General features: G+C 46.6%; 1 protein-coding gene across 5 annotated transcripts in view; it reads right to left on the reverse strand.

Moving 5' to 3' along the window:
* The window catches only part of LARS2 (leucyl-tRNA synthetase 2, mitochondrial), a 283,460-nt gene that overhangs the window by 12,405 nt on the left and 252,040 nt on the right, over nt 1–19,015 (reverse strand). For all 5 annotated transcript variants that reach the window (XM_067044468.1, XM_067044469.1, XM_067044470.1 and 2 more), the window contains 5 exons: nt 12,573–12,673; nt 9,950–10,132; nt 8,193–8,362; nt 5,860–5,937; nt 4,576–4,687 (listed from right to left, as the gene is read on the reverse strand). In XM_067044468.1, the coding sequence (XP_066900569.1) occupies nt 4,576–4,687; nt 5,860–5,937; nt 8,193–8,362; nt 9,950–10,132; nt 12,573–12,673 (644 nt within the window). The remainder of the gene's footprint in view (nt 1–4,575; nt 4,688–5,859; nt 5,938–8,192; nt 8,363–9,949; nt 10,133–12,572; nt 12,674–19,015) is intronic.

Consider the following 19,015-nt stretch of genomic DNA (forward strand, 5'->3'; position numbering starts at 1 on the left):
ACATTATAAAATATACACATTAAATTATAATTAAATGTAGATAAATATATCATAAATGTTATAGGACATATCATACATATGATAAGCAGTACATTAAATGCAAGGTGTTATTATTATTACAAATGAGTAATGAGGGCTAGAGCTGTCCTAGGGTGTGACTGAGCAGAGGAATAATGGACATTTGCAAGGCAACTCCTCAGAGCACTGAATGGGAGGCTGTGAAAAAATCCCACTGAAGAGTTTTTCTCTCTGACAGAGATAATCTTGTCACTAGAACCATTTTGTCCCTCTCCAGTTTGACACCGTACATTCTTATCATCATTAGCTACGTATTTCTTGGGGAGGCATGCACAAGCTAAATTGTTCCACCACCCACGATGGAGGTTTGGCAAGGATGTGACCCTTCCAAGGAAGGTGCAGAATTGAGCCTCTGGAAAAAGGCATAGACAGGTGCTTCCTAACAAACCCTGAGCAAGGCTCAGTAAAAGACTGTGATTAATAATATGATGACTAATACCAACAGTGAATTTGAGTCTGAACTGAAGTGAGATGAATTTATGTGAACCTGAATACTGTTGGAATATCATTTTGAGCTAAATACTGGACTAGATGCCCAGCCAAACCCTGATCTTTTTTTTTTCCCCAAAAAAATGTGCTCTCTAAGGATGAAGAAAAAGACTATGGAAATGAAACTTGGGCACTGTGCATTAGAACGATTTCCTTGTGTAGAGGGGGAGGAGGAGGGTCATCCTGAGGAGGCACACTTACTCATGCCTAAAACTGCCAAAAGCATTTACCAAGGGAGAGTCTGTATTATCTGAACCCAGTTACTGGTGGCAGCCAGTAGACTGGAGAACAACTTGGGGGAGGGTGGATCTTACAGATGGACAACAAGCCTCCTGATGGAGCTTTGGTGAGAGAGTGCATGTTAGAGTATTTTAGCTGCTGTCAGGCTCCCCCCCTGCTTTATACCTGCGTAGCTGCTGTAGTTTCCCCCACCAACTGCTCAAGAGCGGGACCTGAGGCAGTTGCCCTTATTCTGCATATAAGATAAAACCAGCTCATCTGTATTGCTGGTATATTCTTAGAAAGGTCAATTTTTTTTTTTTTTGCGGTATGCAGGCCTCTCACTGCTGTGACCTCTCCCGTTGCTCCGGACGCACAGGCTCAGTGGCCATGGCTCACGGGCCCAGCCGCTCTGCGGCATGTGGAATCTTCCCAGACCGGGACACGAACCCGCGTCCCCTGCACCGGCAGGTGGACTCGCAACCACTGCGCCACCAGGGAAGCCCCAGAAAGGTCATTTTTGATGATGATAAGATGATACCTTTAACCAGAGTACCACCAAGGAGCTCCCTGTTTGGTGATTTTCCGCTTTTTTACTATCCACCAACAAAGGAAACCTTGTGTCCTTTGTGTGGAAACAGTATCAGTAACTCCAAATGTGCAAAATTTCCTTAACACCCTCATAGATAGGACAGTATTCTACGATGGTAAACAAAAGATAAGTTTGTAAATTCAGATATGGTCTATTGACCTTCTCAGATCCAAAGTTTCAGGAAGGAAAAAAATATTTCCTCATCCTGTTGAAGTGTGCACACTGCCAAGACACTGGTTCTGTTTCTTGGGTCTCCACTGATTCTTTAAGCGATCGGTAGAGAAGTACTTTGGGCTTCTCTAAAAGTTTCCCTTTATCTAGAGCCATGATGGCCACTTTGCCCAAGGACTCCAAATTGCCCCCCAGAAGACAGATCTCAATTCTGCTGCCCTTGAGGGAGGATCTCTTTTATGAAAACCTGCTTCTCTGGAGAACTCTGAGAAATGGTCATTTCTGAACATGCCCCACTCAATGACCACATTTCCATTATAGTCATTGTGAGGTTGGTTATCTTTCAAAGATGCAGGAATGAAACCAGATGTTATATGAAAGCTATGTTTTTTAGAATAAACCAAATGTGTGTAAAAACTGTCCCAAAGCCTTGAGACAAGAGTGACTGACAGTGTGGGATGGCAATAATGACCCTCACAACATAGCACTTCTGTTTGCTAAGGACTTTCAACACCTTGTGACACTGGCCCTTGTCCGCTGCTGGGAGAGGCAGGAAGGGGTCGTGGCCCCATTCTCTCCAGAAGGCACCTGACAAAGACCTGTGAGTTAATGACCAGGGTGATATGCCTGGTGTGTAGGACTCCTCACTTGACTGCGCTACAGCCCCCGATGCTCATTCAGAGGAGCCACACACATACACATGTGCAGAGCCAGCAGACAAAGGTTTCCCATTGTTTCTTTGAATTAAAAAAAAATAAATTAGTTGCCATGAATTTGTAAAGCTTGAGGGAAGATCTTCTCAAGTGAATGAACACAGACTGCAATGCACGCTGCTCAGAATGCCCTCCCCAGCTTTCGTACCAATGCCTAGAACAGAGCCAGGCACAAAATACATTCTCAATGAATGTCTACTGAATGGCTGAATGAGACATGCTAGCAAAACTAAGACTCAGTCTAGACCCACTCCTTATTATAACACAGCTCACAAAAGCCCACTGGTATTGTATGTGGAAAAAAACATGGAGCAAAGTTTGAAATGGGCCAGTTTCTACCATACTGCTTTAGTGTATGTCCTGCTGGAGATCTTGTCACACAATTGAAGGACAGACTAACAGGGTAACACCAGAGTGTACACCTGTCTGGTAAGACCTGCTGGGCAGGGACAGGACCCTGGAGACAGCAGACCCTCTGTGCCATCCCCCCAAATCCTGGCCCTAAAACACAGAGACTGGAGGAGCAATGCAAGGAGGGAGTTTCTGAAAACCCCATTTACATCAGTCCCTCCTGGGAGAAATGAAATGAAGGAGGCAGACAGATAATGTGGGACAAAAAAGGACGATAACAGGGAGAGATCTGTATATTCTAGGGTCAGAGTAAACACGTTTATTATAAATTAGATAAGTTTTGTTTTAAAAGAAGGGAAGACTAGGAAAGAATTAACAGTATGCCATTTAGAAGACTTAATGTGATCACCAATGCTAAATGAAAGAGGCATGTTTCCTGCCTAAGGAGATAATGAAAGGCTACATAATCTAATATGATATGGCAGTAGCCTGGCAGGGCCTAATACCACCCACCCTTTAGGGCATTCTGTCTATTCAGCAAAGAATGGGTGAACGTCTTGTCCTGTATAGTCTGTTCTAAAGCACAGAAGCAACTCAGTTCACTTGGTGAAGTCAGCAAAACCCTTATTCCCAAACCTGACAATGCAAACTGAGAAAAAACTGGTGTCTCTTAGGCGTATAACTGCAAAATTCTAAATAAAACACTAGCAAATAGAATTTAACAGTATGTTAAAGGTTTACTACCCCATGGTTAAGGTAAATTTATCCTGCAATAGGCTATTAGACGATCAATTAATTGGACATAGGTCATGACAACAGGGCAAAGGGGAAAATTAAAAGCAAAGGATACAACACCTCAACAATTGAAGAATGGATGTTAAGTAAAATCTACCTTCTCAATTCCTAAGATGAGTTCTGGTAAACAAAGTTAGAAGGCCGCTTCCTTAATATGACAGGGAATATCTACTCTAAACCAACAGCCAACACCACAACTAACAGGGAAGTGTTCCATTTAAATCTGGAAATGAAACAAGATTGGCTGTTGCCAGTATTCTTTAACATTACATACGGTTTTCTAAGCAGTATATTAAAGAAAGTAAACAGACACAAGGGCATTACTATCAGAAAGGAGAAAACTTAACCTGATTTGCTGATCATAGACTCCTGGAAAATCCAACAGGATTCTACCCCTTAAATGAAGGAGGAGAGATTGGTAGGGAATCTGGTTAGAAAATAAGGAAGTAAATTAATATTAAAAATTATATGCTAGACATTACCAGTCAAAAATTATTAAAGAAAAAGGATTCCAGTCACAATAACAAAAATAAAATGAAATGAGGCAAGATAAAATACTTGAGAATAATCTTAAGAAATGTGTGGGACCTACATGAAGAAAATTACAAAAGTTGCCCAGGCATGAGGGAAGTCTTGAATGAATGGAGAGACAGATCATGTTTTGGGATGGAAGCCTAGATGCAGTAAAAATGTGAAACTTTCTCAAGTTAATTCTAGGTTTAACCAAATCTCAATCAAAATCTCAAGGAGATTTGGGGAGAACTTAACAGAACTATGCCAGAGTTCTACTGAGAAGAATAAACAGGTGAGAAGAGCTAAAATAATTATGAAAAAGAAATGAATGCTACTTCTCAGAGGCCCCCAGATAAAAGCATGATGTAAACACAGCATCCCTAGGCTGCCTGTCTTCTGCAAGCTCCCTTGAAACATCCGCAGAAGTCACAGGAGACCTCTAAACACAAGGTCTGGAGAACGGGGCCCAGAATAACCATCAAGTCCTCCTGCAGAGCACCTTCTCACTTCATTCCCATTTCCACAGAGAGGTCCCAAGTGCAGATGCCAAATGCTGGACCCCATGGCTGAGGACATCTGAGTCCTGAATAATGCTCAACAAGAGGCTGGAGCACATGCTGGTAGTAACTGGTCAAGCAAGGCCTCCCCACCTACCTGCCCAGAGCTCCGAGGTTATGAGAGGGGCCATGGGAGCAGCCATCACCATCAGGGCGCAGAGAGCATCCTCAAACTCAGGGCTGTGGAGAACAACTCTCTGAGAAGCTTGCTGAGGAACAGAAAAGAACAGCAATGTAAGAACACTGAGGTGTACAAGATAAGGCTGGGGGGGCTTCCCTGGTGGCGCAGTGGTTTGGAGTCCGCCTGCCGATGCAGGGGACGCGGGTTCGTGCCCCGGTCCGGGAGGATCCCACATGCCGCGGAGCGGCTGGGCCCGTGAGCCATGGCCACTGAGCCTGCGCGTCCGGAGCCTGTGCTCCGCAACGGGAGAGGCCACAACAGTGAGAGGCCCGCGTACCACAAAAAAAAAAAAAAGAATGAAAAGAATATACAAAAAAAAAAGTAATGAAGAAAAAAAAAAAAAAGATAAGGCTGGGTAAGAAAGGCCATGAATGTATGTGAAATCCAGAGACACAAACAGGCAGGAAGAAACCCTCTTCAACATCATTTTTGCTCTGGGCAAAGAACTTTCCCCATTTAATCACAGTATTAAAAATAGCTGGAGCAGCAACAGCAGATATATTACTATTTGTCTTTTTGGCCGTGCTGCATGGCTTGCAGGATTTTAGTTTCCCGGACCAGGGATCGAACCTGTGCCCCCTGCAATGGAAGCACAGAGCCCTAACCACTGGACCGCCAGGGAATTCCCGAGCAGATATACTACTGTTGACTGAGTATTTAACCACACCCACGGTCTGATGCTAACTCATTTGGTTTTTACTACCCTTTGAGGGCAGTATTGTTATCCCATTTGACAGATAAAGCAGCTAAGGGTTACAGAGGGAGAGTCATCTGTCCTTGGGTACACGGTTAACTAAGAGATGGAGACCAGATTAGAATCCAGGTCGGTCCTAATTCTTAACCACTCAGCTATGCTTCCTATGTGCACAGACCAATGGGAAATACAGAGACATGCTCAAAGGTTCTGCAATGTGGAACCTCCAGGACAGGGGTCCTCTTGCGCCCCTCAGGGAGCTCAGGGTTCCCCATTCTTCAACAGTTCCTGCAAACACTCAGTGTCTTCCTGAGGTGTGGCTAATCAGTTAACTCAGTCACACCCATTCACTTTACGGGGCACCTACTATACACCAGACTTCGGAGATAAAACGTCCAGAAAGGCATAGTCTCTGCCCTCAAGGAGCTGCAGGCCACCTCACCATGTGACTGGAAGCCAAGCTCCCTCCTCGGTTACCAGCAAATGAGCACAGACGGGCAACTTACCAAGAGGGCATTGCTGAGTCCCATCAGTTGAGAAATCGCAGAATTCAGTGAGAAGTCCTCTGTGAAATGGGCAGTCACCTATTGGTAAAAAGTTGAATTATTCACTGTTCAAATTTCCTTTAAGCTTTCCATAAAAAAACTAAATTATCCAAAAAGTGTGAAACTAAATGCATGCAATAAAAGATATTTATAAATGTATTCACTATCTCAAATGGTCACTTTAATGTTTCGTCAGCACAAAGATTTTTAAAATCATAGTCAATGTTGTGGGCTTCCCTGGTGGCTCAGTGGTTGAGAATCCGCCTGCCAATGCAGGGGACACAGGTTCGTGCCCTGGTCCGGGAAGATCTCACATGCCGCGGAGCAGCTAGGCCTGTGAGCCACGGCCGCTGAGCCTGCGCGTCTGGAGCCTGTGCTCCGCAACGGGAGAGCCCACAACAGTGAGAGGCCCGCGTACCGCAAAAAAAAAAAAAAAAAAAAAAAAAGTCAAGGTTGTTTCCACCACTCAAGACTGGTACTCTTCCCTCATATTTGGGACAGTGTTGGTTTCCATAGTAAGTGCCTAAGAAAACACTGATCATTACCTGAAAAGGAGGCAGGACCCATTTGATGAGCAAACATCAAAATGACAGTAAACAGGAGATGGGGTAAAGGATGTCACCTCTCCATGGTTACATGACTTCAATTCACAGTGAAGATTATTGGTATACGGGATAAGGTCAGTTTTACATTTTCAAATACGGAGTCAACACTAACACAAATACGATTTGTCAAGTTTTCCTGTTGGTGTACTTTTCAATTTTGACCATGGGCAAAGATATAGAAAAATAACACATTCTTAAGATGTCAAGAGTTTCCAACTTGTTGAAATAACCCAATTCCATTATCTGACAGAAGAGAAGAATTTGCCAAATCCAAAGAGAAAATATGGGGTATGAAAACAATCATTCAGGCATCACTCAGATCACTAAATTCAATTCGTGAGCTCTGTTTCTGTACACTATAGTAGAGAGGATAAAAATGAAGCTGAAGAAGTGTCAATAAATGAGACCATGCTGGACCCAGGGCCACTGCAGGTCATACAAACCAGAGGAAAAGCCCTGCTCCTTCAATGTAATCAGTTGCCAGAGTCCAGGGAAGTGACCTTGGCTAACTTTCTAAGTTTGAATCAGCACAACTTAAAAAAAAAAAATTCAGCCTAAGGAGAATTTGGGGTATCTGGTCCCATCAAAAAATGGCTTCAGATTTCCTAAAGGCCTTCTTTCAAAGATATATGACATTTTTTCACAAAGTTCTTAAAAAAGGTGAATGTCTATAGCAGACTTCTAGATGAACAATTTAAAGGGATGCTATCAATGAAGAATCTTTTAAAATGATTTAGACAATGATATACTATTCTCAGGGCTTCCCTGGTGGCGCAGTGGTTAAGAATCCACCTGCCAGTGCAGAGGACACGGGTTCGTGCCCCGGTCCGGAAGATCCCACATGCTGCGGAGTGGCTAGGCCCGTGAGCCACAACTACTGAGCCTGCGTGTCTGGAGCCTGTGCTCCGCAATGGGAGAGGCTGCGACAGTGAGAGGCCCACGCACCATGACGAAGAGTGGCCCCCGCTCGCCGCAACTGGAGAAAGTCCATGCACAGAAAGAAGACCCAACACAGCCAAAAATAAATAAATAAATTTATATATATATTAAAAACATAATATACTATTCTCTAAGAAGATAAAGTGAACAATTATTTTACCTGTAAAATTTAACCCACAATAACTCACGTGAACATTGTGTAACAAAGTACCTGAGTGGGAAAGTACCCGCTATTCTTAGTATCAGGGAACTCTCTGCTCATTCCTCACTGGTTGTGTGACTTTCATAAGACGTTTAACCTCTCTGTGTCTCAGCTCTGCCCATAGACGGGATGATGAGGAGGCTAAAGAAGAGAGTCTTTTCAAGCCCCTTTCAACTCTAAAATTCTGTTTCTGTTTTTATAACATATACAGTGTGTCATCAGTATGATATTAAATTTGGTTCTCTACCTGGATGTGTTAAATATGGAAACATGGAAAGTGGGCAGCTTCTTGAGATCCGGGATGGATAAATGGGAGCCACCATTAGTGGAAGCCATTTTCTGAGAGCATCTCTGTTCATGACAACGTATGCACTGTTGCTCTACCTTGGTGAAATACCCAAACCAGTGAGATCAATAATCAAGGCAAGTGGGCCACCATAATAAGAAAGGAGGAAGACCCAGAGTGCCCACCCCAAGGCAGGGTGAGCCACACAGATCACGAGGGCTCAGTTACAGAATCAACCAGTGTCCCCTGGAAGGTTTCTGACCTGAGAGATGATGGAGTTCTTGTACTCCCACAGCTTCCTGCCCTCGGCTTTCTCCACGTTACTCAACAGCTGAGGCCTGGGAACCTTCCCAGAAACCCTGGCCTCGATAAATCGAGTTGTCAAGGACCAGAGACGCTGCTGCCATCTCAGCACCCCAGGGAGAGCGTCGGCTGAGTGTAATGTCAGTGAATGAGAGAGACAAAGAGAGACATGTGAGAATGATTGGTTTGGTTACACCTAAGTGACAAAGCACCTGTGAATGAAGAGACATTTCATTGTGCCCGGTGGATCTCTCCAAGGGCACGGAGAAGAGTCCTTCCTGGCTTCCAGTGTCTGGGAACTCAGACCAGGACTGACTCTATCATTTTTAAGAGCCCCAGATATTCAGAGTACAGGACGGCAGGGCTACACAAAGGGCTTCCACCATCTGTCACTGGCCCACAACGAGCTTAGAAGCTTGGGCCAGGATGTGCGTCAGGGCACTGCCTCCTTGGTTAAGAAAGCTTGCTGTGACAAAAGTGTCCTCGGAACTAACAGTGTGCTTGGAGACAGGGTTGACCTACACTGGTGCAGGTGCCCCATCTCACGTGGACAGGTAACATGCAGAGGCGGCAGTGGTCCACTGACCACACTCTGAGCCGCAGTGCTGCACAGCCTGAGGTGTTTTAACACAACCCCTATCCTCGTCAGATCTGTGTGTATCACATATTTCAGATGTGTTCATCATATCAGCTGTTCATCTGATCTGGAGAAGTCGAACAGCTTCACCTGGTGGCCCTGGGTCACACGGCTGACCACATTAGGGCCAGTTCAGGTCTTTTACACTTTAGCCACTGGACTAGACATTCCCAAGCCTGGATGCACAGCAGGATCTTCTGCAAGGCTTGTTAGAAACAAATTCCTGGAGCTGGTCCCACAGGGAGGGCTGGGGAGCCAGAACCTGGGCCTAAGTGTCCCCAGGGATGCTAGTTCCAGGACTGGCATCTGTGACCACTGCTCCAGACCACACTTCTCACTAGAAATGGTGTGTTGAACTGAACGGTGATTCCAGGCACCTGATTTCTTTTTCCCATAACACTTGGATAAGACCACATGAAGGAAAACTGAATTACTGATTACTGTTGGACAGCTTATTCTAGGATATCCAGATACCTGAGATTATTTTACCTCACACCATTTTAGGTCTAAACAACTATGGAGGGACAAATCTCCCCTGCGGGGGCCTCTGAAGGCTACTGTGAGTGACTGAAGAGGTCACAGGTAACATCAGGACCAGGCCCCATGCGGGGTTTTCTGGACTGGTGAGAGGCAATGACACCATTCTAGAAAAAACCTTTCAGGTTAGACCAAAAGGGGACTGGCCTCTGTGGACCACAGTGAGCCCAGGAGTACCACAAACGCCAGTCTGGCTCAAGGAAATGTTTTCAAAGTGGGATCCTCGTAGAACCTACATGAGAACGCCACAGACTCATGGAAGGCAGGCTGCGGGGCCCTGCCCTGGGGGCTGGGTCAGCAGGGTTGTGGTGAGGACTGGGAGTCTGCAGTCACAGCGAGCTCCCCCAAAGGTTTGAGGCTCATTACATCTGAGAAAACTGGCCTAGGAATGGCACAGGATGTTGGGCAAGTTGCTACTTGCTTCACAGAGCTGATTCCTAGAACCCTACTATTGACTCAGCAAAGACATTTCCTTCCTTGAATTCCTTCAGCACCGAGGCGGATCACGGAGGGGGCAGGCTGGGAAGAGGAAGGTGACTTACTCTTTACATCCCACAAGATATCCTTCTCAGAAGGGGCGGCGAAAAGGATGTAGAGCCGGATGGTGTCAATGCCGTACTGCTCCACGATGTCCTCGGGGTCCACGCCATTGTGCTTGGATTTGCTCATCTTCTCCCAAGTCACCTCTAACTTCTCCCTCGTGTTTGCATGAACAGGAACAGAACCTAGACACCAGAAAATTGCATCGGTAGGTGATGTGTGATGCCGAATTGGTTCTGTAACAGTATATTCAATGAGAAAATACTGGGTGAGCAATTATAAGTGTCAATTTAAAGAATTCCACTAATTTATTTAACATGACTCGTTCTCTCCCTCTAGACGTCATAAAAATGTTTTTATTTTCAAATAAATGAGGCCCACCTCCCATAACAAATCTTCCTTTTTCTCAATCACAAAACAAGACAAAGTAATTTCCTTTTTTTTAAAAAAGTAAATTACTTATATACAAAAGGGAAAGTGAAAAAGGATAAGGAAGACTCGCATATTGCTCTTTTCTTTATGGATTCAGGGTCTCCTTTGGAAACTGGCAGATGACCAGTCAGGGTCTCGGAGCAGCAAAGCACCTGAGAGGTCACTTCACCTGTGGGCTAGGTCCCCCGTCCGTGTTGAAGTCACCAGAACATGATCTTGCACCACTGAGGCCCATGCATGGAGTTAGCTCGCTGGGCTCACAGTAAACGTGGTGTCCCATTGTGGAGCCCTGTTCTTTGTCTCCTCCCTACCCACACACCATCGGTCCAGATGGTGCTGATGGAGGAGGCCCTTCCATGGGTTTGGATGAGGTGACCTTGCTGCCAAGCTCCAGTGGCTAGGACCAGGAAGGACATCTGAGAAGGCTAAGCCCCCTTCTCAGGAATTGGAACTAAGAGACAGAAACTCTGTCTCAATGCTGTTGGGCACTGGAACCAGAAGGTCCTAAGGAGCTGGGGCAAGACGTGGCTCTGTGGCTGCCAAAGGTCATTTGGTAAACTGAAATTAGGGAGAGCAGAATCCAAGCCTGGAAGAGGAAGGAGAACATGGCAGAAGAACAGAGAGGAGCAGGAAGAGGAACTGGAGGCTCAAGAAACACAGAGGAGAGGAGTGGCTCGGCGGCTTCCTACATGTTGTACTTCCTGCAGCTGGGTTTGGGCGATGTCCCTACATCCCTGTGCGAAACCTGCCTTTGCGTGGATTTCTGTTCCTTCCAGCTAAATATTCCCTCTAACAGCAACCAAACTCACTCCCCAAGGGACCAGCGTCTATATCTACAAGCCAACCCCATACTTCGTGAGAGGGACACCCACTAAGTGACAGGTGCCGGCCCTTGCTGATCCATGTCCATATTCTCCCCCCCCCCCGGAGGCAAGTCTGCGTGGGAGGGGAAAAGATGCTCACAGCAATGCTTGACCCCATGACATCAGAGCAAAGGGAGACTGAAGTCCTGGAAGATGTTTTATCCAAGCTGTGGTGAGGATCAGGGAACCACGGCCCCCGTCCAGGCTGCAGCAGGCCTTTATAACACTGTTGTGAAAACTAGGAAAAAGGCATCTTTCTGGGCAGAGAAGTTGAGAAGTTAGAAAAAGGTGCCCTCTATTGGCAGATGTGGCCCTGAGGTGTATAGTTGGGTGACTGGCTGGATCTCGGGCCCTGTTCACGCCCTCAGCCGGCTGCCTTTGTACATTGCACAAACTGCACAGTCATATGTAGCAGCCCTGCCCATGACACAGAGAGCCCTTCACCAATAGCTAAAAGTTATGTGTCCCCTGGATTTAGCTCCTTTCCCTCTGGCAAGTGTTGGAGAAGCACTGCCAATTTCTGCTTCTCCAGCTTCTTTTTCTCCCAAGGACCACGGTGACCCTTCCAAACCCTGAGGAATTACTGCTTTAACTAGGTATCCCATTGCCTCCTTCCACCTAAACCTTCTCTCTAGTGTTTGGCTTGGGAGGCTGCCTACCATTTAAGGGGTTGTTGGGTTTACCTAATTTCATCCATTAAGCATGAGTTATTCTAAATTTAATGGCCAGAGTTTCTCACAGCCACCTCCCAATTTTCTGACACGTCATTTATTTGTATGCTGGGTGCACATGATACATCCTCATCATACCACCTAGAGATCTTTGAGGATGAGTGAAAACACAGGGTGGAAGGAAAAGGCTCGGGAAAGCTGGGAGAAGGGGAAGTCCAGGGGGTCAGGGGGAGGAATTCCACCAGGGGGCCCAAGTAGAGTGGTGGCCCCTGACGTTCTGAAATGCCCCTCTAGACCACATGGGGAGATGTGCCGAGAATGCCCCAGTTTTACAAGAATGTATCTTGGGTCTGGGGGCTCTGTCCCTGAGATGGGCTGTCAAACACAGGCTAGGACAGGACGTGATGCCAGAGTTGACTCCATGTTATATACAAAAGAAAACACTTCCAGAAAGTGAACTGACACTTGAGCTGGATGGGATGGGGCTGAGGGGCAGCCAGCCTCAGCCTCAGAGGGCACCAGCCCAGAGCCAGCTGAGGCTTTGAGACTATGAGGCTAAAGGGTCACTTTCCTGGATTCCTGCCCAGCCGGGGCCTGGCAGCGTTCACCTGCTTGGTTTTCTGTGAGCACCTGGATGGGACTAGATGGGCCATTCTTACCTGTGAGATCTACTTCCTCTCGCTGTAGATACTGTCCAGATGGTAGGCGGAATGTCTGCCCCTTGACAAGGCCTTGGGCCAGCAGTTTATGAAAAGGCTCTCTGAGGAAAGATAACAGAAAAAGGAAAGTGGTGGGGCAGGGATTCAAAGCATCCAGAAAACAGCAGTACAAACCTTACGAGCTGATGAGTAGAGATAACTGCCCTGCATGAAAACAGGCTGACCAATGCCACTTGTAAATCCAACTTGAACAAATGGCTCCTTACAAATAAGTGATAAGGAAATTAAGTCTAATCAGAAGAAATTAACGACTTTCCAATCTGGTAAAGTGGAAAGAACACCATGCCTCACATCTGGAAGGCCTGGATCTGAATCTCTGTTCTGCTTCTCAAAGACTTTTATGAGGGGCTTCGCTGGTGGCACAGTGGTTGAGAGTCCGCCTGCCGATGCAGGGGACATAGGTTCGTGCCCCGGTCTGGGAAGATCCCACATGCCGCAGAGCGGCTGGGCCTGTGAGCCATGGCCGCTGGGCCTGCGCACCTGGAGCCTGTGCTCCTCAACGGGAGAGGCCACAGCAGTGAGAGGCCCGCGTACCGCAAAAAAAAAAAAAAAAAAAAAAAAAAAAAAAAAAAGACTTTTATGAGCCAAGGCAAGTCACTTACTCTGAGCATCAGTCTGCTCCTCAGGCTCCGGACACGCAGGCTCAGCGGCCATGGCTCACGAGCCCAGCCGCTCCACGGCATGTGGGCGCTTCCCGGACCGGGGCACAAACCCGTGTTCCCTGCATCGGCAGGCAGGCTCCCAACCACTGCGCCACCAGGGAAGCCCTAAAATGGGGATTTAAAAAAACTGCCTCAAAGGGTTGTTGGGAGAATTAAATGAAATGACTGCATGAAAATACTTGTAAATTTTAAAGGTCTGTACAAATGTCAGTTACGCTGAGCCCGGAGTAATGAAGGGCTCAGGAGGACACAGGTTTACTTTGGGGTTTTACTCGTGAAGATTACTCTTTCCTTAACTTTTATATAGTGCCTGCTTACATTCTTTTTTTTTTTTTTTTTAAAAGCTACACTTTCTGAGCACGTGGGCTCAGTAGTTGTGACACGTGGGCTTCAGTAGTTGCGGCTTGCAGGCTCTGGAGCACAGGCTCAGCAGTTGTGGTGCACAGGCTTAGTTGCTCTGTGGCACATGGGATCCTCCCGGACCAGGGCCCGAACCCATGTCCCCTGCATTGGCAGGCGGATTCCTAACCACTGTGCCACCAGGGAAGCCCTACATTCTTTTTAAAATTTTTAAATCATACAAATTATATATGAATGTGCCCTTTCTGTTCAAATTCAAACACCTCTGCCCCCACCTTCCCTTTTTTTTTTTTTTTTTGGCAGGAATTGAACCCGGGGGCCCCAGCAGTGAAAGCACCAAGTCCTAACCAGTGGACGGCCAGGGAATTCCCCAGATCTATTTCATTTTTAAACATCTATTGAGCATTTTACATATGGGTGGATTACAATTTATTTATAGTGCCTATATTTTTAATAGTGCCTATTTTTTAAAAAGCTGTTTTAGTCGCACCCTTACTAGCTGAATAATGAACTATAGATGTTTTCTCTTAAGAGGACAAGAAGGGATTGACCCTCCTACTGAAATTACTTTGTTTCAGATTTGAAATTGTTACTCAGTTTTGAAGCAGGTGAGCAAAAGCTCTTCCAAACTCAAAGTATTTGTGGAAACCTCTGCTGAGAGCATGTGCCTGTATTTCACTCTTACAAAGCAGCAGGTAGGAACATCGGAATGAGGGGACAGATTGATGTTCTCCACCAATATCACCCCCAGCATGACGAGCCTATCGATGTACAAACCCTCCGGTGCTTCAAGCTCACTTACATGGAATAGCTTTTATTTAGAGGCTCAAAAACCCAATAACCTCAGAGGCCAAGCCGACCACAAACCTAGCTCTAGTGATGGAGGTAGAGGGCACTGTCTTTGTTAATTTAACAGGATCTCATTTCACGCTCGAGGCTCATGTAGATGAACCCTGATACAGGGTAAGGCCTCTGGACAGGCCTCTGATTTGTACACTGTGCAGCCCCTGTCACAGCAGCTGTATGGATAGAGGCAGTTTAAAGGAAACTTTCTAGTGGATTCAGAGGGACAGAGTGGAACAAAGAGGCTGACTGGGAAAAAGATGAAGGTCAGTTAGAAAAAAAGGACTCCTGGCCTTCGTATTTTAAAATCTTATTATGAGTGTGTGTATGTATGTGTGTGTGCATGTGTGAGTTTGGTGGTATGTGTGTGTGGGGGGGTATTTTCCAACGTGGAAAAGACCCATATATTTGACATCAAATGGAAATGTAACACGTATTTTTGAAGCCTCAGTCAAATTATTCAGTGTCACAAGGCCTGTCCAGCATGGTACCGTGTTAATTTGGAAGAAATTTCACATGTGCATATACATAAAAATAGTCACCCCATTGTTCCGGCTCTAAGATCTATCTTAATAATAAGCTCTTTTGAGTCATAAAAGTGCCTTCCTTCCACCTCCAAGAAACTCCACCAGCAATGTCACCACTGGCAGAATGACATCCTTTTGTGCCACATCCCAGCAAGATTTCCAGAAAATGTGAGTGATGGAAAGATATGAAAAATGATTTAAAAATAAAATGCACTTGGATCTCACAATGCATTTTAATACAGAAGCACGTTGAAGGGGGAGCGATGGTGTCTGGGGTCCCTGTTTCTCAGGAACACTGGCATAGACACCACAGGAACCTTGTGTCCTTGGGCCACATGAGCCGTATCCAGGGTAGGTTGGGGTTTTGATGCCCGAGGACCCAGATCTGCATTTTCCTCAGGAAGCTCAGGGAATTGTACCCACGGACCAAGCATGCAGTTCTCTCTACCATCAGCCCCATCTACCTTCCTGGCCTCACCTCTCACATCTAAATGCCCCTACTCCTCACAGAGGTCACACTGACACTTGGCCATTTCCAGAATGTGCCATGCTTCCTAGGATTCAGCATGAATGCCCACCTCAGCCTGGGTTCCTGGGGAAACCTGGACCCAACCTTTACCAATGAGCTCAGGCATCCCCTTCTCTGGTGGCTGTCCCTGTACCCTGCACACAGTCCCCTTCATGCAGCTCCGAACCCTCCTTTGTGCCCTGTCATGTCCAGCACACCCTGCTGTGAAGAGCATGACCAGGTTGCACTGTGATTACAACATAAATACCCGCCAGCCCCCCGCCCTACCCCCACCGTGGCAAGGAGCATTCTCTTGTCCTTCCCGCTATCCCCAGTGCTTAGCACTGTACTCAACAGACAACAGGCTTTTTAAACATGTTCAAAACATGGATGGATGGACGAACCAATGCGAATGAACAGACGGATGGCGGGATGGAAGGAGGAAGACACGGGATGTTTGGGGCTGCCAGCTCCTGAAGCCATCTTTGCTTTCCATCCAATTTGGGGTGGCACCTGGATTTTAACCTCATTACAGAAACAATACAACACAGTTTTAAAACAGAAGGAGAAAATCGTATGGCTACGTTTCATTGGGCAGATGAAGAAACTGGTTACAAAGCAAACTGCACAAGGTTCTACACAGAAGGGATGCCTCCCCAACCCCCAGTGGTGCCTTCACTGGCCATCAGTGGCTCTACGGGGCTGATTTCTCACACGCCCAAGATGCACGTTTTTGAGCACTAGCTTATCTTTCAAGAATCTTCCTCAAATAATTTTACATGCTGCTGCCTAACACAAAAGAGACAGACTGCAACCTTGTCCCTGCTGTGCTCAGTGGCAGGAGGATGAATTTGCTGTTACCGTCTTAGGCTCTAGTGTCCCTGTACCAGTTTTTGAGGTTTTTCCTCTCTTTTCTCACTTTGAGTACATCGCTTTGGTCACTCTTAAGAGAAAGAAAAAAGATGTCTTTGGGATGGAAGGAGGGAGGGAATAATCTGGATCCCCAAGATAAAAACCAGTAGGATGATCAAAATCAGTAGCATTAAGCCTCCAGAAGGGGCGGGGTCAGAAACAAGGAGCTTGTTCTCCAGTCTTACAGGTTATCAAGTGGCACAATGCTGCCCCCTTCTGGGAATGGACAGAACTGCAACCTGCTGGAATCTTGACCCTAACTCCAGCCTTTCCACCTAAGGCTGCACTCCACAGGCCTCATCTTTTACAACTTTCTCTTTTTCAAAAGTAAACTTTTAAATGAGGTAAAGCACACATACTGAAAAGCATATAATTTCTACGGGTAAAACTTGAGGAATTTTCACAACATGAACACACCTGTGTAACCAGTACCCAGGTCAAAGATCAGAATGTGACCTACTTTCTGAAGGCCCCCTCCTCCCACTTCCAGGCAACATCTCCCCACCATGGGCACCACCAGCCTGGCTGCTAACACCATAGATAAGTTCTGCCTGTTTCAAAATCACTTCTAAGCCTTTCAGAATGAGGGATCTCAAGGGAGCGTCCACACTGGAGGCCTTCCCCAGAATGGCAGGCGTACCCTCCTCACATAGCAGCACATCCAAAACAAGGCCTGCCAGTTAAACGAATAAATCTTAATTTCCAAAAGTTAGCAACAACACTTGATAGCTGAGGCTCATCTGGGCTACCCTCTTCTCCCAGGGCTGAAGCACTGCAGGGATGGCTGGAAGTGTCATCTAGTGCAGGGATGGCAAGACTGCCCCAGTGCCCCTCCCACCCCATCACTGATCCATGGCAGCACTTCCTGGTGGACTCAGGCTGAGGCTCAGAATTCTTGGTATCATGTCCTCAGAAAGCACAGTTACCCTGTGAAATCTATCATTTATTTATTCGGCAGTTATTTATTGAGCGCTGACTATGATTCCGGCGCTGACCCAGGCATTACGGATGTCATGGTGGGCAAATCAATCCCTGCCCTCAGGGAGCCAGCCACCCGTCTGCTATCACTGAACCAAACCAATGCCTGACCACTCTCAGAGCTAGGAAGGAGGAAGAGAGAGTCCAGTCAGATCTGAAGATCAATTCCTGCCACATCAAGTCCAAACTGCCGGCTTGGCCATCAGACTTCTATCCCTCCCTTTTCAATTCCTTTGCTCTTTCTACATGTTGCCCATATGCGCTTCCATGTCCTCACTCACACACTGTTCCCTGAAGTGCTATCAAAACTGCCCATTTGTCAAAACTCTACTCCCCCTTCCAGGCTTGACTCAAATGCCACCTCCACTGTGAGGGCATCGCAGGCCCTCCTGGTCAGAATTAGTTGCTCTTTCCTCGGTGTGTCCAGTGTTGTGTCTGTGACAGCACTGGGCAGATATTACATGTCACTGTGTATTCAGGTGAATTGCATTGCTGCCCGTCTTCCTCCTGAGAGAGAGGAGGAGGAGGAGGAAAAAGAGGAGGAGCCGTGAAGACCCCTCCCAGCGCCCAGTTCATAGTAGATGCTCAATTAATGTAACTTGTTTGAAATGAATGAATAAATAAATCTGTCAGCAGCAGAGGGGGGGGGGGACAATGTGGAGGGGACAAGAGATGAAGGAAGAAAGGGGATGAAGAGTAGGCACTAGATGCTATGGCTTCCAGGTGGGGCCAGAACCTTTTTGCAGAGAGAGGCACCCTCAAAGATTTCAAACTCTTTCTATTTCAAGCCCTTGGGAAGATCAGCAGGGAATGAGAGTGGGAGAGAAAGAGAAATTCCACAGTGGGGAGGGGCGCTTCCCAGGTCCTGGAGTCCTGCTCACTCCCCAGTGCTTCTCCCTCCACTCTTCCAGGGCCAAAGGGCTCTGGGAAGCTGGTTCTTATTCTATCCATCCTCAGGTATAGTTTAGCCCAGAATGAAGAGTCACATTTGTATTTGAGCGACAACTGGGTACAGAGCCCTCTGAAATTAATCAAAGAGCTTACAGTAAAATGGGTGGCCCAAGACATGCTCAGAAATCGCCACCACCACAAGGAGGAGGCATGAAGTGTGATATAGAGAAGCACGGTACATGGGAATGGGGGACAAGGGGACATCAAGGGCCCTGCTAGACTTGGAGCCTAGTCCTGCTGGAGCAGAGATGACACCACATTGCCAGGTTCACTATTCAGATTCATAACAATGTAACTAATGTATTTCCCATTTGTTCATTCATTCATTCATTCAACAAATGGTACCTGGGAACAAACTTGTATAAGCAAACAAGTTATTCACACATCATAATGACTGTGTATAGCAGGGAGCTTTATAAGAAAGTGAAGAGTGAATGTTTTTAAAGTCTGGGAACAACGTCTCCACTGGGTTAAGATGATGGCCACGCCTGGGCACCCAAGCTTCTACCTTCCTCCATTTGAAGGTAAAAGGAGGTATTCCAGCAAGGTCAGGAGTGCAAACGGCACTTTCTCTTGTAGGTGGCGTCCTCCTCCACTTTGGGTGGGTCACACTGCTGGTGCCCGCAAGGGACCAACATGACC

This window comes from Kogia breviceps, chromosome 10 (genome assembly GCF_026419965.1).
Source record: "Kogia breviceps isolate mKogBre1 chromosome 10, mKogBre1 haplotype 1, whole genome shotgun sequence".
NCBI classification, from domain to species: Eukaryota; Metazoa; Chordata; class Mammalia; order Artiodactyla; family Physeteridae; genus Kogia; species Kogia breviceps.